The sequence below is a fragment of the Terrapene carolina genome, unplaced genomic scaffold, assembly GCF_002925995.2.
Source record: "Terrapene carolina triunguis isolate 2854851 unplaced genomic scaffold, T_m_triunguis-2.0 Scaffold111, whole genome shotgun sequence".
NCBI lineage: Eukaryota > Metazoa > Chordata > Testudines > Emydidae > Terrapene > Terrapene triunguis.
Genome location: NW_020664462.1, coordinates 13,060,819 through 13,087,053, shown reverse-complemented (window position 1 = coordinate 13,087,053; position 26,235 = coordinate 13,060,819). Strand labels below are relative to the sequence as shown.

The 26,235-nt window shown below is 43.4% G+C and overlaps 1 protein-coding gene across 1 annotated transcript in view; it reads right to left on the bottom strand.

Annotated features, from left to right (window-relative positions):
• The window catches only part of GALNT11 (polypeptide N-acetylgalactosaminyltransferase 11), a 75,675-nt gene that overhangs the window by 33,178 nt on the left and 16,262 nt on the right, over positions 1-26,235 (bottom strand). Inside the window, exons 3-8 of the mRNA XM_026652089.1 lie at positions 24,973-25,096; positions 21,225-21,391; positions 10,403-10,528; positions 5,605-5,854; positions 2,910-3,027; positions 107-259 (exon numbers count right to left, since the gene is read on the bottom strand). Coding sequence (XP_026507874.1) covers positions 107-259; positions 2,910-3,027; positions 5,605-5,854; positions 10,403-10,528; positions 21,225-21,391; positions 24,973-25,096 — 938 coding nt within the window. The remainder of the gene's footprint in view (positions 1-106; positions 260-2,909; positions 3,028-5,604; positions 5,855-10,402; positions 10,529-21,224; positions 21,392-24,972; positions 25,097-26,235) is intronic.

Genomic DNA, 26,235 nt, shown 5'->3' with positions numbered 1-26,235 from the left:
GAATCGTGCACATCTGGTATCTCATCAGACAAAGGAAGGTGTGTTATCATAAACTGGAACAATTCAATTAACACTCCCATTTCAAACTCTGTAATTTTTGTCTTACCTTATATTCATCCATCCATACGTGTGCCAAGCGCAGAGAGTTATGTGCCATGGTATCCTTCCCCCCCGGTGAGCCATAGGGGCGCCTTTTACGGAATATGTGTCCGACCCTGGAGCAAGGGATGATCAAAAGTCTACCCCCACACATCCAGATCTGTCCACAAGAAAGCAGAAGACACTTCAGTGTAGTGTACAAAAAAGGTTCAATACTTTTTTTTTTTTTTAGGGGATAGTTATGGTAGAATTGTGTATGCTCAGTATTCAGGTTTTAAAGGCTCATCTCTCCGTCAAATCAAAACCAATTTCCTATGGGTGGAAAAAGGCAAGGCTTTACTCTTTGAAAAAGGCAATTTTCATATCAATTTGCCTATATCACCTCCCTGCCACTTTTTAGGGTTGTTCAAAATAAAATGTTGCAAGCGCTTTTTAAAAACAGCACATATTTTCTCCCACTCTCCTTTCCATTAGAAAGAGCCACAATGTTTTTCAAGCTTTCAATATTTAGTTTTCAGACAAAAGACCAAACACAGAACGTTTCAGGACAAAAGCAAAAGTTTAGAAAGTTATAGATGACAATACAGGTTAACCCAGTACTGCAGACAAGGCTTAAGTATACAGGTCGAACCCCGATAGCGTGGACATAGTGATAGTGGTATAAAAGTGCTTTATAACAGTATAGCTATTCCCATACATGTGGGGCACCTTTATACCAGTATCACTGTGTCCACACTAGGACTTGTACCAGTATAACTATAAATTGGTTAAAAAAAAAATTATCACACCTCTGACAGTCATTCTGGTATAACTGAAGTGTAGACCAGGCATTAGAATGGACTATTTATTTATTATTTATTACTACTAGTATAAGGTTAATTATTTAACCTTGACTTCAGCATCCCTACTGTTCCTGCTACAGTACATGTGCGCACACAGTAACCTGTGTAACTGATCATCATCCTGATTAGTCAATCTCCTGTCCATTTCAGAGTATCCCCAAAAACGTAATAAGTACATTTTTTCTCCACCTTAGTAGAACAACCTCTGTTAAGCAAACACTGTTAAGTCCTGTAAGTGGTTGTTTAAAACAGGTTTCCCATATGTGCTGTATGCAGACACATACATGTGTGTGACATTTAATCCCTTTTGGGTGCAGGAGTTAAAATGGTTTGCCCTACTTTACCTTCTTTCTGGTAAGTAAAATTCAGGAATTTTAAGGCCAGAAAAGACCATATTGATGATCTAGTCTGACCTACATAACACAGCCCAGAGAATGTCAACCAATAATTCCTGCATTAAACCCATAACTTCTGGTTGAGCTAGAACACCTGTTTTAGAAAGATATTCAATCTTTAGTTTGCACCTTGCTTCCATTCTGAGTTTTCCCTAACTTCAGCTTCCAGCCACTGGATTTTGTTATGTGTTTGTCTGCTAGACTAAAGAGCCCTTGACTCTCAGAAATCTTCTCCCAAGTAGGTACTTACAGACTCATCAAGTCACCTCTTCACCTCCTCTTGGATAAGATAAATAGATTGAGCTTCCTAAGTCTCTCACTGGAAGGCAGATTTTCCAGGCCCTGAATACTTCTAACAACTCTATTCTGAATCCTTTCCAATTTTTCAAGTAGGCATGCTGCACTTGGACACAGTATTTCAGTAATAATCTCATCAATGCTGTATAGAGGTAACCACCTCCCGCCTTCTACTCAATATGCTCCTTCTTATACATCCAAGGATTGAGTTAGGCCTGTAGCCACAGCATCACCATATGAGCCCCAGTTCAGTTGGTTTTCCACCATAACACCAAATTTGTTTTCAAAGTCACTGATTTCCAGTGTTCAGCTCGTCATCCTGTAAATGTGACCTACGTTCTTTGTCCCTATCACGACTCAATTTGCAAACAGATTTGTTTGAAGTATTTTTATTTTGTACATTTTGTGCAGCAGGGGCTAAGAAACATTTGCCAGTGCTCATTTCCTTAATGAATCCCTGCTTCATATTTGTCCATAGCTAATGGCTGAATCAACATTCCTTATAAACCCAAAGGTGCCTACTACTTGTTTGACAAAAGTTCAAAGCAGTTTAATTATTTTAAATCTCTACCCTGTGAACAAAGAGGAGATAAATGTAAAACAAGCCTAATGAACCAACTACAGTGGAACCTGCCGATAGTAACTTTCTGCCTATCTTTCTTCAACAGCTCTGAGACTAATCTTCTGCATGATCCCTAATTTGTACAGTACCTGTCTAAACTGTGTTTCAAGCTCCTCTGAGAACGATTCTAGCATGTCTGTAAAGCCCCTAAGCCTATAGAAATGTTATGTAAATAAACCTGTTTATATTAAAAGGGCACCTGGCAGCTTGAAGTTGAGACAATTTCACAAACTGAATTAAACGTAGTTTCACGCAGTATATCTGCCCGTGTCTCCTCCTGCCAAATTTGTCATTTTATAAACCATATTCTCTAAGTCTCTCTCTCTCTCTCCATATGCTGTGTGAAAGACCCAGACAAACAAAAGGGGAAACTGTGAAAGTGACTAAAGATAAGTGCTGTCAAACACTATAGAATAAAAGTCAAAAGGGAGAACATTTTCCCCCACTTTAAACTTCCAGTTACAATCAAATTAGTTGTAACAGTAGTGGATCAGAAATTTCGGAGTGTTATTTTGTAAGCTGAAAGCATCCTTTGAAAGGAAAATGAAGGCCCTATATAGCTTCAATATGCAAATAGCAATTCTAGTGCTAATGAATCTCTGCTTAGGTAAGGGAACAAGTAGAGCTCCTACTGTAATACAAACCAATTATTACCCGAAATGATATTTCTAGATTTTCTCCTCCCCAGATGTCCATACCACTATCATACTGTCCAAGTTCATTGAAGTATTCTCTATCCATAGCAAACAAGCCTCCTGCCATAGTAGGTGACCTAGAAGAGGAAAAAGATAAAAATGAGCTCCCATTGTCTACACACTCATTTTAATAAAAGAAAGTTACTCTAGCTTAATCATCAAGTCCCCAGTCCTATTACTGGATCCAGATGGTTGGACCCCATTGACTACGACTGCAGGATTGACGTAATCAGATCAGGTCTCAAAAGATCCTATAATTTATTTATTTTTAAAGGAAAGTGTATAAATATGATCTGTGATCTCTCACTGTTCCATCCCATATAACTGTACAACATACATTTATTTGCTGTGTACCTTTAAATAGCACTAAGTTAATGCGAGCAAGGTACCTTTTAGTTTGTGCCCACAGCACCCACACGGGGGAGTTACAGCACAGTATCTAGTGCACACTGCCATCCACACGCCCGTTGTCCAAAATGCAGGGCTACAAAGACAAGCCCTCAGTCTTCCTTCAAACACAAATAGCTGGCTGCATAGAAGCCAAATTACTCTTTTGCAATGAGATCACCAGCATAAGTGCACTGCAGCCCTGCCTAGTATCCAGTCAGATTATATTTTTGTCTCTTTAGCTCTGACACAGTACCTACATTTTCTGGTTAATTGATTATCTTGCTCTTGATCTAAAATGTATGGATGTACTTGTTCATTATACGTACAAATGTACAGTGATGTGTGTACAAATCAAAATGATTGTATATTTCCCCCTCATGAACAAAGGGCTTATATAGGCTGGTCCTGACCTAACTGGGGAAAAAATAATACATTCCAGTGTACACTGTAGTTACTGGTATCACCTGAAAGAAGTAATAATTCCCTTTCTATGTGAAACAAGGATCAAGCTTAAAGTACACAATCCAATAAACCTAATGGGGTGTAATTAAATTATTTATCTTGTCTCACAAGCTGAATTTAAAATCAGGGGTACTGATGTTTCATCATTAATAAAATCATCAGGTTATCCCCCGATTGTTATAACTCTTCTACCGTTGAGTATTTGTTCTCTCCGGAGGTTTTCCAGTTCTTTGTCCCTTCTATGCAATGCCTCTTATGTAGCATTTTTACTGTGCCAATATATTTTGTAAACATCTGTACATTAGTTACTATTCTACAACCTACATCCTAAACTGCTCCTGTATGACCAATACCTCTTTTTATAAGCAGGAAGTCCCTGTCTGCTGTTGCCCAGGCAAAGTGTAAGGCGCGGGGGGCGGGGAGGGAAGAGCAGTCCATGCAATCATGCCATATGGCAGTGGCTAGACACAGGCATTCCACAATCCTAGTCAGTAAAAATGCAATAAAAAAGTGTCCAGGGTAAGCAGCCCTAAGTCTGGATTCCCTTGTTTGTTCTGACATGGTCTTCTGCTGTAGGATTTGTCCCTCTAACATCTGGGTAGAGAAGAATCCAGCACATTTGGATTATGAAGATTTCTAAACAGATGACAAAACAAAATGCTTTCCATTAGGTGGAAAGTGATATTCAGAGATTTTTAAAAACAAACTTTTAGAATATTGTTTAAGCAATGCGAGAGCTTCTCTAAATAGGAAAGTCATTCTCAAACTCAGGAAATTGAGTCATCGTAGACAATGGGACTCCATTTAAGTACCAATGTTGTCTCTGGGCTCAATCCCAGAATCCTTGGAAGACAGTGGCAGCTTTGCCTACACAGAGGACTGCATCTTCAGGCACATGGTGGATTATCTCTAATCAAGGTTCCTAATTTAAAATTCTCTTTGATGGATCTCCTCCAGTTTTCTCCCATGTGTCGTCTTCTTCTAACTTCAGAAATACCTGCAGTGATCTTTTCCCAAATAGATAATTGCTGAGCCAGTTTATTAAGAAATACCATGAGAAGTTTCTTGGTTTCCTTAGATCAAGCCTTGTGATGGGAAAACCCGATGTGGAAAACCTGACGCGCACAGTATTCAAACTACAGCAGAAAATCCAGTGTTGGAGCCGCTTATGTCAGCTTGAAGCATTGTTAATTCACGTTCCAAGGGCAGAGAAGGATAAGAACACACAGCCAGGTTTCAGAGTAAAACTGGTACAACAGTTCTATCATTGACCATGACACTTGCCTTCTTGTTACAAAAAAAGAATTTTCCAAAGCTAGCATTTCGTTAACATGTGGCATGGAAGTTCCAGAGCTCATGCCAGACGGATACACAGTATATCACTATGGCAGAGTTGATAATAAAAATAACCATCATTAAGGCAAACATACACCAATACATAGTTCTAATATTAAGGTACTGGATAGTACATATTTAATATAGAATAGCCTGTAAACTCTTCACACAGATCACGTCTTATCTGTCTGTAGAGCAACATGGCAAATGTGGTGTTATATAAATCTCTAAAAAGGTGTTTTTCTTGCCCTTTAAAAGCAGGCAAATTAGGCTAAGCTAGCCTTTTCCTGTTGTTAAAGTTTAATTTTCTCTTAAACTAACTCAATAAAAATGAAGAGACAGACAGACCCTTGGCAATGTAAGTCTCTGCTCTTAAAGATACAAGTCTCATTTATGAGCTGGTCTCTATTTACAGCATGTTACTTATAATTGTCAGCTTGCTTCCCAACAGGCAGCAGAAATCTTACTTGATTGGCGCAGTGGCTCCCTCAGGTCCTTCTAATTCTGACAAAGGAACAAGATCCCATTTAAAGTGCAGACCCCAGTTAAACCCTCCACGCACAACTGGGGAAGAGCTGTAGATAAGCGTGTCAGCACTGATTATGTCAATCACAGGGCACACCACTGTCTTGCGGTCTTCTCTGATTGGAGACAGCAAAGGTTGTAACCACATCTCATTCACTTCACAGTGGCTGTCCAGGAACACCAGCACTTTTCCTGAGAAGAACAAAAAACATACAAAATATGCAGGTCTGTGATAACACTGAATATATATACACAAATTATTTCTAACAGAGGACTGAAAGCATACACAATAGAGGAAGATATAATCCCGATCTAGAGGAGATGACTATCTAAAGAAATCCACTGGGATATATTGCATTGTAAAGATAGCAGCACTTTTACAGGTGGTACCAAATATATCAAATATAGCTGGGGAGGGGGGGAATACAATCTCCAAACAAAACCTTGATGGTAGCAATCATCTGAGTCCACTGCTGCTAAAGGGTTTCCTGCAGAGAAATCTTACCGTCTAGCCTGAAGGAGCAGAGTACAGAACTTTACTACTGGCAATAATACTGATTACAAAGTAATACATATGATTCTACATATACTGCACAGACTGTGAGAGAAGCACAGTGCAATACCAATAAAGGAAAGCACTTCTGACTCCCCTGCTGTGAGAATGAAACAACTCTTGTTCCACCCTCACTTCAACAATTTTTAATTACTGCATTTATTCTGTTCCAGCTCCCATTAAAGTCCAAGGAAGTCCTTGCGCTGAGTTCAATGAGACCTGGATCAGGCCATTACTGCAGGTATTTTTTCGCAGCTCAAACAGGTTCTCCACCACCCTGACAAGGCCCAGAGGATTCTCTCCTACCACTATAAACCTCCACACCAATCCTCAAAAAGCCAAACAAAGGAAGCATCCCCTTGTCTGAGAGCTAGACATGAGTAGCCAGAGGGGTGAAAGACTCTGAAGAGCAGATATCACAAGACAATTAAGTACCAAAAAAGACTATCAAAAAAGCTCCACAAGGAGTGTTGTGCAGTCTTACTCATGCAACAGATAATCCGTGGAGGCCGAAAGTGTAATGCAGGGGAAGGTAATTAGAAGACACTCATGCTCTGATAAGCATATAAGGAACTTCTCAAGAAGAAAACACCATTCATTCAGCTAGTTCACAGACAAACTAAGTTTCACATCATCAATCTTAGTTATTCACATTTAAAGTAATTTCTTTCTCAAATGTGCAGTTATTCATAATATTTCCTTTGGCAAAGTTTCATATTTTGGTAAGCATTTTAGCCAGATTCAGTGCTCTGTTGCCATATACACACACAAACTATATATATATGAAACAAACACACACACAGACTACTTAAACTCTGAGTCTGACCACACACCAGTTTTACACTGGTGTATCGCAGATCCATGGAGTTTAAGGCCACAAGGGACCATTATAATGATCGAGCCCCATCTCCTGCATAATACAGCCACAGAATTTCAGGCCTGTCAAGAGAAATTTGGGATCCCGGTGCATCATATTTGCTGGGGCCCCACCCCCTCCTATTTGATTTTATTTGCACTGTTAGACATTTTGGGGATCCCCTTGAGCTCAGGGTCCCAGCACAATTATCCCCTCTTTGTCCTCTCTCATCAGCCCTGCACCCAGTAATCCGTGATGTAAGAGCAAAGTCAGGGCCAAAATTATTAGGGCCAGATTCTGCTAGTCTTACTCACATTAAGTAACACCCTACTCCTTGTAAAAGCCATCAGTTTGTGTGGGACTATTCACCACAAATAGAGATGTTAAAATCTGGACCATTGGGAATAAAGGAGCAACCTCCAGGCTTAGTCGGTGTAAAAATTATTCTGAAATTTTATTTTAGAAGAGAAAAGTGATGTGATATTGGGATAATTGAGGAGAGATGGGAGAGGACTCGATACATATCATGGTAAAGAGAGTGGTATATGAACTAGATACAGAGAGCAACAGAGGGTCCTGTGGCACCTTTAAGACTAACAGAAGTATTGGGAGCATAAGCTTTCGTGGGTAAGAACCTCACTTCTTCAGATGCAAGTAATGGAAATTTCCAGAGGCAGGGATAAGTCAGTATGGAGATAACAAGGTTAGTTCAATCAGGGAGGGTGAGGTGCTCTGCTAGCAGCTGAGGTGTGAACACCAAGGGAGGAGAAACTTCAGGTAACAAGTAATGTTCAAGTCAATAACCTATGAACTTCAATACTGGTTTTCTTTCTGGATCATGCTATTACAATGCTAACAAGTAACAGACTAATTTAGAAATTATCTTGTAGCACACAGTTTCTCACATGCCAAAGAATTTATCCATGATGTACACTAATATAAAATATACCCAGGGTACATAAAGCACAGATATATTCTATCCCAATTCATTGCTGTAATGACAACTGAAATACCACAGGTGAGAAGTAGCTCAACGATGCATGTGAATTAGTAGTTTACTTGGGAGTTTTTCTAAAGTGCCTTAATGAGAAAGCAAAATACCTCACAGTTCAATAGCTGTCACTTGAGGCAAAAGTATTCTGCAGGTATGTTATCCAATATATAATGAGCTAGGCTCTCGACTTGGAGAGGGAAAATCGGACACTGTTTTACCGAAGTTCGTAAACCACTGTTGCTCTTCCCAATTAGAGCAAATTAATCTACATTAATTGAGACACATTTACTGCAAAAGTAAATTGCCTCATTGTTTTCATTTTGATAAGATTTAAAAGGGACACCTTGGGTCAATTTGGGCCCCGAAGTTAGATTATATAAAAAGGTTGAGGGGTTTTTTTTTTTAAACACATGCAGAGGCAAAATTCTGCCTTCACTTACACAGTGTAAATCCGCTGAAATCAACTGATTTATTCTGGATTTACACGCAAGTGAGGGCAGGTTCTGGCCAACACTGCTAAGTACCGACTGATCTTTGTGCCTCTTGTTTCTTGTAGGGGGAGCTAACACACATGAAGGGTGCTTAAAAGGTATTCAGATGGTGGACTTCCTTCCCATGACTCAAGCTGAAAGCTTCCATTTATTTTCTTCATTAGCAAAAAAATTATTTATTTTACCATAAATGAAATCCCTGCTATTTTTAAGAAAGCTAATCATATAGAACTTGTCCAATCTGTCGACACCACTTCTTATGACCAGCTGCTTAAGCAGTCAGCACTAAGCTGGGGGGAGAGGGGAGGAGAGGGATAGGGTCCAGAGTGACCTAGACAAATTGCAGGATTAGGCCAAAAGAAATCTGATGAGGTTCAACAAGGACAAGTGCAGAGTCCTGCATTTAGGAAGGAAGAATCCCATGCACCGCTACCGGCTGAGGACCAACTGGCTAAGCAGCAGTTCTGCAGAAAAGGACCTGGGGATTACAGGGACGAAAAGCTGGATATGAATCAGCAGTGTGCCCTTGTTGCCAAGAAGGCCAACGGCATATTGGGCTGTATTAGAAGGAGCATTGCCAGCAGATGGAGGGAAGCGATTATTCCCCTCTATTCGGCACCGGTGAGGCCACATCTGGAGTATTGCGTCCAGTTTTGGTCCCTGCACTACAGAAGGGATGTGGACAAATTGGAGAGAGTCCAGTGGAGGGCAACAAAAACGATTGGGGGCTAGGGCACATGACTTACAAGGAGAGGCTGAGGGAACTGGGGTTATTTAGTCTACAGAAGAGAAGAGTGAGGGGAGATTTGATAGCAGCCTTCAACTACCTGAAGGGGAGTTCCAAAGAGGATGGAGCTCGGCTGTTCTCAGTGGTGACAGAAGAAGCAGCAATGGTCTCAAGTTGCAGTGGGGGAGGTCTAGGTTGGATATCAGGAAACACTATTTCAGTAGGAGGGTAGTGAAGCACTGGAATGGGTTACCTAGGGAGGTGGTGGAATCTCCATCCTTCAAGGTTTTTAAGGCCTGGCTTGACAAAGCCCTGACTGGGATGATTTAGTTGGGATTGGTCCTGCTTTGAGCAGAGGGCTGGACTAGATGACCTCCTGAGGTCTCGTCCAACCTTAATAGTCTATGATTCTATGATTCAGGTAAAGCCAGAGTCCTGATCTACTTTTGTTTTATAGGAAAACTGTTCCCTAATCCTGCCCAGGTCTCCAAACTCAGCAAAGTGAAAGAATGATCACATCCGGTGGCCACTTACTCTTCTCAAAGCTTCCCTTTCATTCATTATGTACCGAGTATGACTCTTTTGAAAGCCCTTAATTTCTAGCAAGCTGCCATATCTTATGTGGGGACAGCTTTATTTGAACAGTTAAACCTGTAAATGCACTTTAACCTAGGAAGTTTTTAATCCATCAACTGTCACTGAATGAAGTTGGAGTAACTAAATACAAAATAAACACCGATAAATTTTGTAGGAAAGAGTACCAAGATGGCTCAGTGATTTTTATCTGAACTGTCATGAGCTCAAACACATGTAAAAAACACCAAACAGTGAAAAATAAGTGATGCTAAGGACTGACTTATAGGAAATCTGACTGATTCTCTGCCCCTTGCCCCTTATCCATCAAGAGATTGCTGTATAGGCAGTAAGTTCAGTCGACTAAAGGAAAGCAAGTGCATCACATCACTCAACATCATCCCCTTTATCTAAACAAAAAGCACTACTGATGATCACCATATGGAATATGTCAGATACTGCTTGGCTGGACGGATTGTGGCTACAACACAGGTGCTGCCTGGGTGTATGGAGAAAGGATTAAAGGAAAGAAAAGACAGGGTATACCTGTAGCATGAGATGCTCCAATCATTCTTCCTCGAATCAGCCCCTCTCGCTTTTCATTTCTTACCAGCTTTGTGTTTCTTGGAAGATTTTTTTTGATATATTCTTCTAGGTCTTTTTTCAAATCAACTGCAAACAAGAGAACAAATACAGAAAGCAAATTTAGTCATAGCTTCACTGCAGTTGCATGTAGAATAAAAACAGCAAAACTGTGTAGCATGCAGAGTGATCAAAAAGCTCCTTTAGAAGTTCTACACTTTATGTTAGTTGACAACCTTCAACATGAATTCTGTTCAATTTCAATGAAGTCATTCCAGGTAGTACACCCAGTTCTAAGTCCCCTTGCCACTTTTTGTAGCTTTGCAATCATGTTATCCTATTAAGTGTTTCTCTTTCCCCTGCTGCTGTGTGAGACATCTATGGAGACAAAATGGCAACAGGCTATACAGGGAAAAAGATGGAACTGGCCAAGTGCTGTGTGCTGACAGCACAGCCTAACATGCTGACCAATATTGCCTCAATGTTTCCTTGTTCCTGTATAGATCTGTCTGTATCCACCTGCTGTCTCTTGTTTTATACTTAGATTGTAAGCTCTTTGGAGCAGAGACCATCTTGTTTTGCTCTGTGTTTGTACAGTACCAAGCACAATGGAGTCCTTGTCTATGACTGGGGTTTCTAGGTGCTAATAATTAATTAATTAATTAATTAATGAACACAAAAAGGAATATTTCTCTCTCTAATCTCTTTCCATTGTAGCTATCTTGGGTGTTTATTCGTAGCAATAGCAGATATAACACTTTCGGGCAGTTGTGTGAGTTAAGTTAGCGGAGTCCTACAACGATCACTATGCTAAAATAAACCTTGATGCCTTTGAGGTGGAAAACATCTATCATCAACTCAGCCGGTATGGATAATGAAAGTACTGGTCCATCTTTTTCTCTGCTTTTGCAAAATAGTGTCTAACAGATATGCAAAGTAATTTGTGACTCCGATTGCAAATGGTCACCTTTCCAGAACCTAAGGAGGATCAAAACACCCCGGACAAAGCACATGCTTTTGAAGGAGAGCAGAGATCATTATTATAGCCTGTAATTACTACTGTAACACAAGTATATAATGATGGTAAGAGACATTGTACTTCCTCAAACTTTTCAATGCCAACATTTCCCACATAAAGGAAAGGCAGGCAGCAGGCTACTGTCATTGGGGAGAGGGACTGATGAAAGCCATAATACTGGAGAAGAGTAACTGAGCACGCAGAGACATGGAAAAGAATAAATGAAGTCACAGTGAAACAGCCAGCCAGCCGGGATATTATAAGGACCAGGGTTATGGAAAATTTTACATAAGTGGAAGAAACATTGGAGTAGGAGTAGCATAGCAGAGAGAAACAGCATCGGCCTGCTAGACATCAGTTATAAAAGAACAGCAAAGTCGTCATCAACAGGATGAATACAACAGTGGAACGGATGAGGAGGGCAAAACGGAGCATTCTTACAACGAACAAAGCACTTCTTTATCAGGGAGATGGTCAAGAAGCAGGGCCGCCCAGAGGGAGAGGGCAAGTGGGGCCCCGGGCCCCGCAGGGGCCCCCATAAGAGTTTTTCGGGGCTCCTGGAGTGGGGTCCTTCACTCGCTCCGGGGGCCCCGGAAAACTCTCACGGGGCACGGGCCCCCGGAGCTTCTTCCGCTCCGGGTCTTCGGCGGCAGTTCGGCGGCGGGGGGTCCTTCCGCTCCGGGACCCGCTGCCCAAGTGCCCTGAAGACCCGCGGCGGGGGGTCCTTCCGCCCCAGGACCCGCCGCCGAAGTGCCGGGTCTTCGGCGGCAATGGCCCCCTGCCGCCGAAGACCCCAGGCCCCCTGAATCCTCTGGGCGGCCCTGTCAAGAAGTAAAAAGGAATTCCTGATACCGTCTTTATATATTATTAAAACAGAACAGTGGGCATACTGGGTCAGACTATGGTCCATCTTGCCCAGCATCCTGTCTCAAACAGTGGCCTATACCAGAGCTTCAGGGGGAGCGTGCAGAATAGGGTGATTACAGAGTGATCCACCCATCTTCACTCCTGGCTTCTTAGGGGATATCTACACTGCAATGTAAGTCCATGCTTGAGCTCGGAATCCAGCCTAACCCCCTACCCTTCCATCTACACTGCAATTGCACTAAACCAGGGCTCAGACCCAGTGTGAGTCAAGCTGGGAGCCAGGGTCTGAGCCCTATTGCTTTGCAGTGTAGATGCAGCCCTGCTTGATTCGGGTCCTGGGAATCATTTAGAAGTATCCCACAATTCCATGGGACAACTTCTTTAGTGCTTTTTATCCCAACAACCTGCAATTCTATTGAAAAAAGAACTTACACACACACACACGGCGGCAGTTCAGGTCCGCATTCACCCCTTCTCGTCTGATCACCAATCTGCAAGCACACAACCAGAGAGCCTCCTGGGTTTGCAACGGAGAGCAAACCAATCAAGCCTTTGCAAAGCGAGCTGCTTCCTTGTCACGGAAGCACTGCCAGATTTTGACAAACCTCTGGTGCGAAGCCCATAAAACTGTGGACTTCAGACTAAGCACCGGGAATGACCAGACATAACAGCAGATAGTTAAAAAGCTGGCGGTTCTGCAGATTTTCCAGACAGGTGATCAGAGCAGAGAGTGCATTAAGAGGCTGAAGAGCGAGTATTGGAAGACCAGGGACAAGAACTGCACATCGGGCAACTTGCCCATTTTATGAGGACTTTGACTGGGTCCTGGGCAGTGCGCCCAGCATGGCGCCAACCTTGGTTCATGGTGACCTGTTAAGCTAGGATGATGCCCTGCTGGCCCCTGAACCCAGCATGAAGGCTGACAGGAGCCAGCAGCAGGCTCCCAGTGAACAGCATGAAGTGACTTTAAATGAAACCAGTCCCAGAGCAGGCTATGGATGAGGCTCAACTGCCAATTCTCAGTCCCTACTTGGAAGAACTCCTTGATCCTCTCTCGTGGAACAGCCCACTACAGAGCCTGCAGAGAACTTGGTAGAGACAGAAGCTGCCCCAGAGCCGGGGAAGTGTATGACTCAAAGTGTACTATTACAGTAATGGAGGGATTTCTGCTGTAAGAAGCAATGCAAAAATGGTAAGACCCAGCTACCAGCGTTTAGCCACTAATGGCTGACTGTATCACAGCAGCCAGGCCTCCCCGTCCCACTCTTCCTCCTCCCGACCCACCACATGGAGCTCAAAATGGTGACTTGGAATTTCAAACACTCAAACAGATGTAAAGGTTATTTTAAATGTTGTCTCAGAGGTTTGCTAGGGTCATTTGTGTTTTCCTGTCAATAAGAAGATATTTGCCACTCTGTAATCACTCCTCCTGGGTCTATGCTGTCGCCTGTGAACTGTGTGTGTGAGAGTGAGAGAGAAAGAAAAAAAAAAAAAAGTATACTATTTCCAAATCTAGTCCATTTCAGTTCAAGTGTAGTGTCAGTTATTGCTCAGAACTGTGCCAGGTGGAGTAAACAGGCAGATTTCAGCGTGTTTGCGTGCAGCCATAACAGGGTAAGCCATATTTAATTTAATTTAAATTAAATTAATGGAGATATCCCATCTCCTAGAACTGGAAGGGACCTTGAAAGGTCATCGAGTCCAGCCCCCTGCCTTCACTAGCAGGACCAAGTACTGATTTTTGCCTCAGATCCCCAAGTGGTCCCCTCAGTGATTGAACTCACAACCCTGGGTTTAGCAGGCCAATGCTCAAACCACTGAGCTATCCCTCCCTCCCCATGATGTGTGAGCTAACACAGCATCATGTTAATTCCCTCACGGCTTCTGACCCAATCCTGGCTGCTGATAGCTGCAAACTTTTCCTGAAGCAAGAACTCCAGGTAGTCAGTCACACTGCTGGGAAGAGCATATTTTCCAAGCCCCTCAATATAGCTGACTAGCTCACTCCACTCACGGATGTGCTGTTCAGTAACTATTAGTTGGAATACTGCTGCATACACTGCAGGTTTTCCTCCAGCAGCTTGGAATAACATCTCCCTTTGCCAATAGAGCACCACAAAAACTGTTATGTCTTCCAAAATATGAAAGTGTCCGAAGTGACAGAAAAAACATTTGCAGAGAGGGCACTAAACACCCCTTCATATGGCAATTAGTCATGATTTTTTTATGAAACAGAATAAAGGTTATAATTTTAACCTTACCATTGTCTCTGCACTTCTGTAACTGCAATTAACCAGGCTGTGTCCAGAGACAGTATGAGGACTGATGCATCCCCTTCACAATATGTGTTGGTTCCGTTTAGGAATGTTACATTTTATGCCCTTGAGATTCCACAATAATTAACTCTGTGCTCCTCCACTGAGCTACTTTAGACAATAACCCTCTGTGTCTTGTCCTATTTCAGGCCCCTCAACCTGCCTACCGTTCTTCAGGAACTCCATCCCTGGCCCAATGTACCTTCCCAGAACGTTCCAAAAGGAAGCATTTCCGTGATTAAATTATGGTTGATGCTCTTGAGAGGACAGACCAGCAGGTCCAGTACCAGAAGAGGAGGGACGAAAAATGGGAACAACGGCATGCTGACAGGCAGGAGGAAAGTGGGGCTCAACGCCCAGGTGAAGGACAGGTTTTCAGCAAGGGAGCTGGCGCTTGCAAACATGAATGGTGGTTAAGGGAAGAGGACAGAACTCAACACAGAGAACTGTTTCAGCAACTCATTTCCATAATGGCGGCAAGAGCTCCGGCACCTGCAGCCCCTCTCACATCATGCCATGATGCCCAAACATACCCTCAGCCCAGCAGTAGCTTGGACTACTCCATGTTGGGGTGGCCCATGCATTCAGGACTCATGAGAGTGGCTGGGCAGGGCAACTAAACCCAATGCAGCCTTCCTTCTTCCAGACCCCCTCCCCTGCTGCTGAGGGGAAATGTAAAGAAGGGAAAAGAGAACTGGGGGCAGGGGACACATAGGGGTATCGTGTCAGGTCTTAACTATTTCCTGCCTTTTGGGGGTGGGGGGTGATACGGCAGCTGGCCTGCCCAAGAGACTGAGTGGTTTACAGTTTTAAGACATGTTTACAAATAAAGCATTTTATGTTTTCAAGAAAGTTTATTGCTATCATACAAGCATGCTTTGAGATGATACAGCTAAAAACATGTTCAGGAGCAATTAAGCATTAGTAAACAAACAGCATTCCTCTATTTAGCTAGGTGGAGCAATTCACATTTCAATAAATTTAATCTGTACAGCCTTTGTGCGCCCCCCCGCCAACCAAATTCATTATTCATCATGTCATTCAGACTTACATTGCATGGCAATCAAGCCCATGCCCCTCCCAAGCACTGCCCCCCCCCCCCAAACCAATTAATGAGCCAGTTTTCCCCCACAAGCACATTTGTACAGGTACTATTTGCCCTCCTCCTTTGGGCCATGTCAGTTCATAACGTGAGAACACAAAGCATCCCTGACTTGCTGCCAGCTCCTGCAGTGGTAGCTGCACTTTCTGGCTGAGGGTACCAATCCAGGTACCCTCCCTGTCATAGGTCCATTCAGGGGGCAATGGCTCACCTCTGGCTTCACATGGTTGTGACAAGCACAGCAAGCCACAGTGATGTGAACAGCACTGATGACACTGGCATCCAAATGGGTCTGTAGACATCTCCAACGGGATTTTCATCTGATAAAAGTACATTCACCAGCCATTCTACACATGCTGTGAGTGTAATTAAACCCTCTTTTGCCAGGGCCTCTGCAATCTGGGTATGTTTTCATAAGCCAAGGCAAAAAGGAGTACGTGGGATCCTCCTGAATAACAGTGGGGACAGTATCACTGTTTATGTCAATGTCATTTGGTGGGAACAGTTTCCCTGCCTATCCATGAATGTATACTCCCGAGTGGTAAAAAACCCTGGCATCATGGACTTTTCCTGTGCAGACCACACTGACCTCCATAAATCTGCCTCTGCAGTCCACTAGTGCCTGCATAACAATGGGGTAGTAGCCTTTGCAGTTTACGTACTCAGGTACTCCTTGAGGAGGGCAAGCTACCGACACATGAGTCCCATCAACAGCCTGGGGCAATTAGGAAACCCCATTCTCTTAAAGCCAGCAATTAGCTCTGGAATAGCCTTAATGCCCGCCACCTCGGAGTAAACCACACGCCTCGTTGCCTCAGAAACCTCAGCCTCCGCTCTACTCTCTGTCAACTTTCCAACCCCAATCTGCCTGGCAACGGATCTGGAGCAGTCTGGGGTAGCCAGCTTCCAGACGGTTACAGCAACGCGCTTCGGAACTAGCAAGGGCGAGGTCTCTCTCTTTACACTAGAGGTGGGGGCAAGCTGCGCACAAAGCACCAGAAATGTGGCTTTCTTCACATGAAAGGTCTGGACCCACTGCTGGTCATCCCAGGTCCGCAAGACGACGTGGTCCCACCAGACGGTGCTTGTGAGCCTGCACCAGAAGCGGCGGTCGACACAGGGGGCATTAGCAGCTTTGCCAATTATACTGAGCACCATCTGCCAGGGAGAGTCTGCGATGCCAGGGTACTCCTCCTCCTACTGCTGCTCCATCAGGAAACCCATCAGGTACCTTTGGTGGGACAGAAACCACCACCGAAGGGTCCACCGGCACCTTATGGTTGCTCTGCCAGTTTCCTGACACAAGAGTGAAAGCGTAAGCAAGAGAAGTTCTATGAAAAGGCGCCTCCTCCATGTTGTTGGCTCTGGTAGTTGGGAGAGCACAGACCAAAATGACTGGTTGGCAGGCTGTGTTGGCGGCTGTTCAAACTTCCTGAAATGTGCAGGGCAGGCAGTAAAGTTTTCCCACAGCGCACCACAGCCCTAGGGCTAGACTGAGGGTGAGGGGGTGCTAGGGACTCTGGGATATGGTTATTTTGACTGGAGTCTGCACACTGCAGTGTGGTTGCCAGAGCCCCAGAGGTCTACGGTAAGAAAAGCCTTAAAATAGGGTTTAATTACAATGTATATGCTCAAGCCCAGGGTTCCCCCCTAACATGGGTCAACAGACTCAAGTCCCACTAACCCTGAGCTTACACTGCAGTGTAGACATACCCTTAGAGAGACAAGGTGGGCGAGGCAATATCTTTTATTGGACCAACTTCTTTTTGGAGAGAGAGACAAGCGTACACAGAGCTCCTTCTGTCTGGAAAACATACTCATTGTCACAGCTAAATAGAAGGTGGAACAGATTATTAAACATAAATAGTTAACACATTTCAAAGGATCATTCAAGATGAAGTGGCCAGTTAACAATTCTCCCATCATAGGGGAGAAAGGAACGGGGGGGGGGGGGAAGCAGCTGGCAGGGAAGAGGAGTTGTTAGAGGGTTATAGATGGCTGTAATAAGCCATATATCCAGTATCTCTATTCAGTCCATGCTTTTTAGTGTCTAGCAAAGTTATGAATTTAAGTTCCCAGAATCATCTTTCGAAGGTGTTGTGCAGATTTCCTCTAAGAATGATGACTGAGAGGTCCGATAGAGAGAGTGATCACTTTGTGAAATGTTCATCTACAGGTGATAGGCTGTTTTTGTCTTATTTTCCTGTGTGAGGTACAACACATTTGTCATAGACATGTGTAGGACCCATGGATCTTGAAAGGTGTGTTGATCATCATAGCAACAGAGGTGTTTCTGCAGGTTTTGCATCTGATGTCCTGGCAGGATCTGGTGCTGCTATGAGATGGTGTCCCCCGGTCTGTGGGGAGCAAGCTCATCATTAGAAGCAAGGAGAGGGTTGGTGGCTTCTGGTGGTTAGAAGTTTAGGGTCGCCCCAAGCATGGGGTTGCACCCCTGACCATCCTGTCTAATAGATGGATGCAGGGGCATTGAAAACATTTTTATGGTGGGGGTGCTGAAAGTGGAAACCATGTCCCTGCACCTCTCGTTCCAGCACCCCTGGATGTACATGGAGGGCAAAACTGTACATTCACATGAACAAGGCATTTCTTTATAAGGGAGATAGTGAAAAGACAAAAGGAATTCCAGCTATTATCTTTATATATTATGAGACTTCAATGAAATCTTATGGATAGTGGATGGGAAGGAAAAGCTGTGAAATACCATGACATCATCGCAGACAGTGAATATATTGAAAGAGCAATATCTTGTGACTAAGGCCTTCTTAAAACTTCTAGAAGAGACACCAGCTGAGTAAATCAAAGGTCCTTATGCTGTCTGCCTCAAGGATGCTATCTGTCCCTGGTCTTAAATATGGTACAATATGCTAAGGAAGGAGTAAGAGCGATGGTTTTGAAGGAAATCTTATAGCGAGTTAGGGATACTCAACATGTGTCATCCCAATAATACTATATAAATGGAGTGAGACAGGGCTGCACAAAAAACAGAAGAACTTATGAATAGGAACAAAAACTATTGCCTAAACTATTCTTCATTTGATCTAGTATCCCAAGGCAGAGATGGCTATAAGGTTACAGGAAATGGAGAACTCACATGATCAAATTAAAGCAGCAAAGGTTAAACATCAAATTTAACAGAGTGAGGACAAAGGCTTCACATGAGGCTCTGTGGGTGGGGAGAATAGCAAAGAATGCTCCCACCTTTCCCAATCCCCAGAAGTCTTGGTCCTGCCAAGGAGAAAACAGAGAATAGAAAATCCACACACACACACCCTTAGACCCCCCCACTGCACCCAGATTGTCCCACACAGAATCTTCTCACCCCACACCTGGATCACCCGACACTGAGCCCCTCCACACTTGGATCCTGCCTGCCCGAGCCTGCCTGCCCCACACCTGGTGTGCCTGGCACTGTTTTTGGGACAGGCCCAGGCCTTGTGCTGTGTTAGGGTCAGGTGCAACCTCACCGCTGAGTCCATGTCCTGGGGGCAGGGCGCCGCAGGGTCATCTCCCACCTTCGTGCAGCCAGCGGCCTGTGCTCCCCACTGCCATGCTGGAGCCTCTGCATTTATTTATTGACAAATGAAACTTGCAGAATTTTAAAATATTGTTCGCAGAATTTTTTTTTTTTTTTTAGGTGCAGAATGCCCTCATGAGTATACTATTATTTGTATTACAATAGCGTCTACAGGCCCCAAACCCTACCAAGGCCTCATTACACTAGGAGGGTAGATAAATACAGTCAGAGACAATCCTTGTCCTAAAGAGCTAAACAGATAAGACAAAAGGTAGGAGAATGAAGGTACTATCATCTCCATTTTACACACAGTTAATGAAGGCACAGAGGAATTTGGTGATTTACCCAAGACCACACAAGAAATCTGTACAGAGCCAGGGACTGAAGTTCTGGTCCAGGGTCTTAATGAGAAAACCACCCCTGCTCTCTTTTGCTTGTGAAATTTATTCCGTTAGAAGAAGGTATCAATGTCATCGTTAGTTCGTTGCACTATCAATAAGAGAGTGCACCAATTCTTTTGTTTGAAGAAATCTCACCTCATTCTCCAGCCACTTGAGGCTGGTTTAAAATTAGAAATATTAGCATGACCACACCAAGACTTTGACACTAACTAGGCTTTCAAAATAACAACATACCAAAATAGTAGCAGGGTCAGCGGGTTTGGTTAGCAAGGAAGGTTGTTTATGTTTAGTCAGTACCATATTTGAAGACTCAAATTTGAGGTAAGTTTACTGCTGAACTTAAAGGCTCTGAAACTTGAAAGCAGTAAGTTGTGCCAGAAACTCTGTGGTGTGGGATGGACATTCCTTCCAAACCTCAAGAGGACAACCACGAAATAGGCATTTAAACATTAGGCATGCTTATTGGCAAAGGATAGAGTATTTAATCCTAGTTCTCTCTCCAACTTCAACATTTGCTCTGACCCAATAGAAACAAATTAGCTTTGTAAGAACAAGGGAATTCCATTCTAAACCACACAGATGTAATCAGCCTCACAAAGACAAGCCTGAAATCAGATGGTGATAAACAGGAGGAGTTAATTATGTACATTAAAAAAGGATCAGATGAAAGAGATACATAAGGCTGCAGATGTTTATATAGCAAGAAAATAGGAAGCACACACAATGCTGCTGTAATTGCTGTTTACGCCGACATATTTCTCAGCTGCTGCTTAGCTTTTCAAATGCCAGAATGCTTCCAAGCTAGTGGCTTATTTTGGTTTGCAGAGCGTGCTAAGGAAAAAGGGCTGGCGCATGATCTTTAAACCACAGACAAATATTTGACAACTCAATCTGACAGACCTACCCCCTTTAGGGGCCCCACCACTGCACTGACCCCCTTCCAGCTTCCCAGAGCTGGACAGCTGCTCCATCAAAAGCTAGTGAAAACCACTCCTGGGACAACCACAAGATTGCCCAAGAGTAATGCATAGCATTCCCAGACCAAGAGCTGGACTCTGCTCCCAGGTACACCACCACCACTGAATTGATGAGCTGGCAGAAATCACACACTATATCTGTAGTGCTACAGCAACTTCTATGGCCACAGAAACAATAGTGTAGCACAGGATTGTGTGCAGGCAACACTTTTTCAGTAGTAAATATAGGCTTGTGGAGAGTTCGGGCCTGAAGAATCTATTCTTAGAAGCATCTGCATAAGCCATTCTGAACACCAGGCTGGCCCCGCAAACTTTCCTATATATTGTCATATGTTATTCATAGCTCAACTGATCCCAGCTGCTTAAATCTTCACTATTATTGACATTAACACTTAACTCTAGTTGGCCCAAGTGAAGTTTAAAAATCTAACTCTTTTGAATGGTCACGTCTACACAATACATGGTTTATTGATAAAAGCATAGGAAGAGACAGGAAAGCCAAACATCACCAGTATGTGCAAGCACAGATGTGCAACGCCAGCACAAATGCATTACTGAGATTGTCACTCACCCAATTCACTGTTGTCATCCACCAAGATAATTTCATGAAGAAGATATGCTGGAGTGCGATCCAGTACACTATGTACTGTCCGAAGCAAAGCAGAAAATGCTTCGTTATAGAAACAGATGATAATGCTAGCAAATGGTAAATCAGAAGGGTAGGACTTTTCTCTGCACCTACAAACAAAAGACACACACATGTTCAATGTACATTTGTACAAGACTGCACCTCCTAACAAAGCTCCATAAACAGCAACACTAATATTGAATGAGAAATTGTTCTCTCACATTTCAGGGTTACATTCAGGGCATGTTTACACTATAAACTTAAGCCAACCTATGTTAGGACAACTTACAGCCACCGCTGTAATTACAGCAGTGTTCATGTCCATGCGGCCCTCCTCCTGTCGGTGGTGCACATCCTCACCGGGAGCACTTACACCGACTTAAGAGGTGCAGCGTGGAGGGGGGGCTGAAAGCCAGGGCTCTCAGCTCCATGTGCAGCTCCCCATCAGCTTCTCGGCTCCCCAGCTGCCCCCGCCCCCCTTGATGTCTTGGCTCCGCATCGGGCTCCAGGTGCGGAGCTCCCCACACTGGGCACAGCCATGCTCCCAATGGGGAGCAGGGAGCCAAGAGCCTGGGGGAGGGTAGCCAGGCTCCTGGCGGGGAGATCCGTGCCCAGAGTCTGGTTGGCTGCTGTGCTCCCAGTGGGGAGCCAAGAGCCCGGGCGGCAGCCCAGATCGGAGTGGGGAGCCAGGAGTCTGGGCAGCAGCTGGACTAGGAGCAGGGAGCCAGGAGGGCAGCAGGGCTCCCCGTGGGGAGCAGGGAGCCCAGGCAGCAGCCTGAGCCGGAAACCTGGGTGGCAGCGCTGCTTAGAGCGGAGACAGGCTGGCGAGTTGGGAGCCAGGAGCCGTGAAATTGACAAGAATGACAGCCAACAGATGTAAGTAACCCAGCATCTACACAGACACTGCACTGCCCTAACTACACTGACATAAGCCCTATGCCTCTCATGGACGTGGAGTTATGATGTCAATGCAGTAGGGTGCTTACATCGGCGGGAGCCAGGCTGTAGTGTGTACACTGACATAGTTAGGTGCATAACGTAAGCTGTCTTACATCGACCTAACTCCGTAGCATAGACCAGGCCTAAGACATGTTCATTAACATAATACTTACATTAGGGCTCAACCAAGTATAGAGTAGCCTCATACCTACAGTTCACACAATTCAGACCCACATAAATAGGGTTTTTATTGCTGCATGTTACAAAATGTAATACCTGTATGCCCTTAAGGGCATACAATGCTACAGGGTCGGATTCCTAGCAAATAGTAGTTAGAGCAGGCACTGAAAGTCTTCCAGCAAAAATAAGAGGACTTTTATCTGCCTATTTCAATTTCTCTCCCTGATACCTACAAATCTGATATGATAAAGGGTAAATTGTCACTACTGGCATTTGAGAGGGGATCAAGTGATAGCAAAAACTGCAGGACCTAAAATGCAACTCTGGTTGCGCCAAAAAGCCTGTTCACTTGAATTCAAGTGGATTCAGCTCTGGGAGGGATATGCGCTTTTGTGCAACAACTATGGCCCATTACATTTACACACAATTGAGCAACCACAACAAAAACGAAAGTTACACCATGATTTGGGGGGAGGGGAAGAGCGCGCGCACGCTTGGGGGCATTCAGATGGTTGCTTTACTCCATCTAAGTGTAATAGAGCATAGAAAATTTGTGCTTTCGAACAGAAAGTCACTAGATAGACAGCACTATTTTCCCCGACATCAAGAAAGGGCCCTATTTAAGACCGCTTTTCTCACCTTCCCAACCTCTATAGGCATGCAGCAATGTGGCTTAGTATATAAAGACAGTACTCTGCCATTCTTAGGCTCCATCAAGCCTTCAAACACTCATTAACTTGAATGTTTAAACTTTAAGGGTCTGATTTTCGAGGTGCGGAACACAACAATTTGTAGCACCTTCAGTGGGAGTTGGGGTGCTCTGTGTGTCTGGGAAAAAAAAAAAATCAAGCTACAAACATTGTCCTAGAATACTTAGACTCATAAGGTCTATAATTAGGGAGATGGAGGAGGCATGTAGGTCATCTAGCCCTGCCTGGAATCAGTGCAAGATAGCTTTCAGAAATACACTGTAGGAGAGCATTCTCCCCACCCCCAACCTATATTTCAGTTACTATTTGCTACCTCTTGGATCTAATAAAATAGCTTTCTGCGAATCCTAGTGCTCATGAAATTTGTATCAGTAAGTTTACACCCAAATTAAGTTTTTAATTAAACACATTTAAGTCAAATTAAAAACCTTAACAACATTGTACTGGTGCATGAGACACAAAATGTGAAACTGAATATTAAAAAAAAGTGAGATTAGCAGTCAGTTACACTCACCACACTGCTTACCTTTTTGCTATTCACTCCAACAGAATAAATGGAAAAACATAGATTAGATTGTAAAAATGCTTTCATTTTTAAAGACCCTAGTATGTAATTAATAATACAGGTACAGAATTTTGTTTTTTTCCACATAATATCATCCCTTTAAAATTAACAGTTCAGAGTACACCTGCACAGAATACATGTATGCATTATGCAAACGTCTCTATGGCTCAACGTATCTCTGTCCTCACGTGAAATATCCCTGATAGTCCATTAATGGAGATCTCTTGAGCGCACTCTGATCACTACATGGACCCAATCTCACCGTTAGTTGGTTATTTGTTCATTACATAGAACTAACACAGAGAGGTTCTGTATTATATCAATTAGGGATCATCTAACCCAGGGGTAGGCAACCTATGTCACGCGTGCCGAAGGCAGCACGCGAGCTGATTTTCAGTGGCACTCACACTGCCCGGGTCCTGGCCACCGGTCCGGGGGGCTCTGCATTTTAATTTAATTTTAAATGATGCTTCTTAAACATTTTAAAAACCTTATTTACTTTACATACAATGATAGTTTAGTTCTATATTATAGACTTATAGACAGAGACCTTCTAAAAACATTAAAATGTATTACTGGCATGCAAAACCTTAAATTAGAGTGAATAAATGAAGACTCGGCACACCACTTCTGAGAGGTTGCTGACCCCTGATCTATCCCATTCCACTACCATATATTTGAAGTTAGGTCTCTGGGGTGACCACCAGATGGCTTCTCATATTTAAATTGAGCAGGATATTTTCTAACCTATTAGCTTCTCCATCTAACATCTGACTGAGGAAATAATTTCTACTTTAACCCTCTGATCCATTCAGCTGAGTGTCATTAGCTTATAAAGATTCTACTGTATATGTATTTCTTTGAAGACATATTGTATTTTAAAATCCAAATTCAAAGAGACTTCTGTGTGGTAGAGTTATGGTTTGTGTAGGCGATCTTAAAATTACATACACACACTCGGTCTTAAGGTAGCGTTAGTCTGACTTTCTCATGTGACCTGCTCAGTAGAGATTTTCCAATTATGTATAATTATTATCCCATTCCCGTTTGCCTCTTGAGATCCAATTCTGAACAGTATTCAGTAAAGCAAGCCCTCCGAATTAAAAGAATAACTTCAAGCCATCTGGCTGCAAGTATTAAAGGAATGGAAATCTGCCTTCAGTGGTAACTGATATGTTGAAAGCAAAATGTAATAGATGTGTAACGGCCAAATGTTTAATTCCGGTCTCATTATTTAGTATACTGGGCCCTTGAAAACAACATTATATTTATAGAGAAAATGGTATAAAGGACATACTTTGCATCCCTTGTATCTGGCACCTCTCTGTGGTATCCCAACCGGTTGCTGATAAGCATATTGAAGGCATGCTTCTGATAGCCCAAGTCTCTCACCTGCTGATCGTGTTCGTTAAAAATCATGCCTATAATAGAAACATAACAAAATCAGTTCATTGGGTCAAAAACATCCTCTGGCAATGATCAGGTACTGAAATGGAGTGTTTAACTCATGCATAGTTTTCACAATCTGCCTTTGCAAATCATATTTTAACCTGTTTTCAAAGCACATTTCTGTATGAATACTTCAATTTCTACCCCAATAATAAGTTAAGTCTATGAACAGTCATTATAGGTGTAATAAAAATAGACTGTATGTGAATGGAGCATAACATCCCCCAAAGAGTGATGGCCCCATTGTGCTTATTTCCTATTCCCCACACATTCCTTCCCCCTAAAAACCTCACTCTTAACTCAGTATAAAACACAGGTGTCAAACACCCAACCAATCAGCCAGATCTAGCCCACTTGATGCATAATCTGGTACCCATGGCAGATTAAGCTTCTACAAAGTGTACATTTCTATTTAAATACATCAAGTTTCTAGCCCTTGTGGTGTTAGAAAATCCAACCAATCATGGCCCTAGTGCAGTGCAGTTTCACAAGACTTCAGCGAGACAAACAATAGCTATCAAAGAAGCCTGATCTACCATCATTCATCTCACCTGAGATGTTGAGACTCAAGCCTCAGAACGACAACTTCAATAGCAACAGAGTTTACTATTTCTTCGCTGATTGTTTTAGCATCAATTCTCACTGAGTGCAGTGGCAGGGTAGAGGCAGCCATCCAGTTTCAAAAAGCATGCTAGTGTAAGCGGCAAAATCCTGCAATGTCACTCTTTCTGCCCCTGACTCTGTGCTTGGGGCCAAAAACAATATGAACTCTACTGTTCTAGGGTCCCAAACTTCACTGAGTTCTGTTGTTCTCATTGAGACATTTCACTCAACTCTTGGTACAAGCTTTGAAGTACTGGAACAAATGGCTTCATTTATTTTTTCCCTTATTCACAGAGGTGAAAGTAAGCCAGTATGGTCCGGTACGGCGTACCGGCAAGAGCCAGTACGCCGTGCCGGACTGCACCGGCTTCCGCAGCGGGGATTTAAAGGGCCCAGTGCTCCGGCCACTGTGGGGAGCCCCGAGCCCTTTAAATCCCCCCCGCAGCTCCACAGGAGCTCCGGGCCCTTTAAATCCCAGACCCAGTCCAGCTGCCAGAGCTGCGGCAGG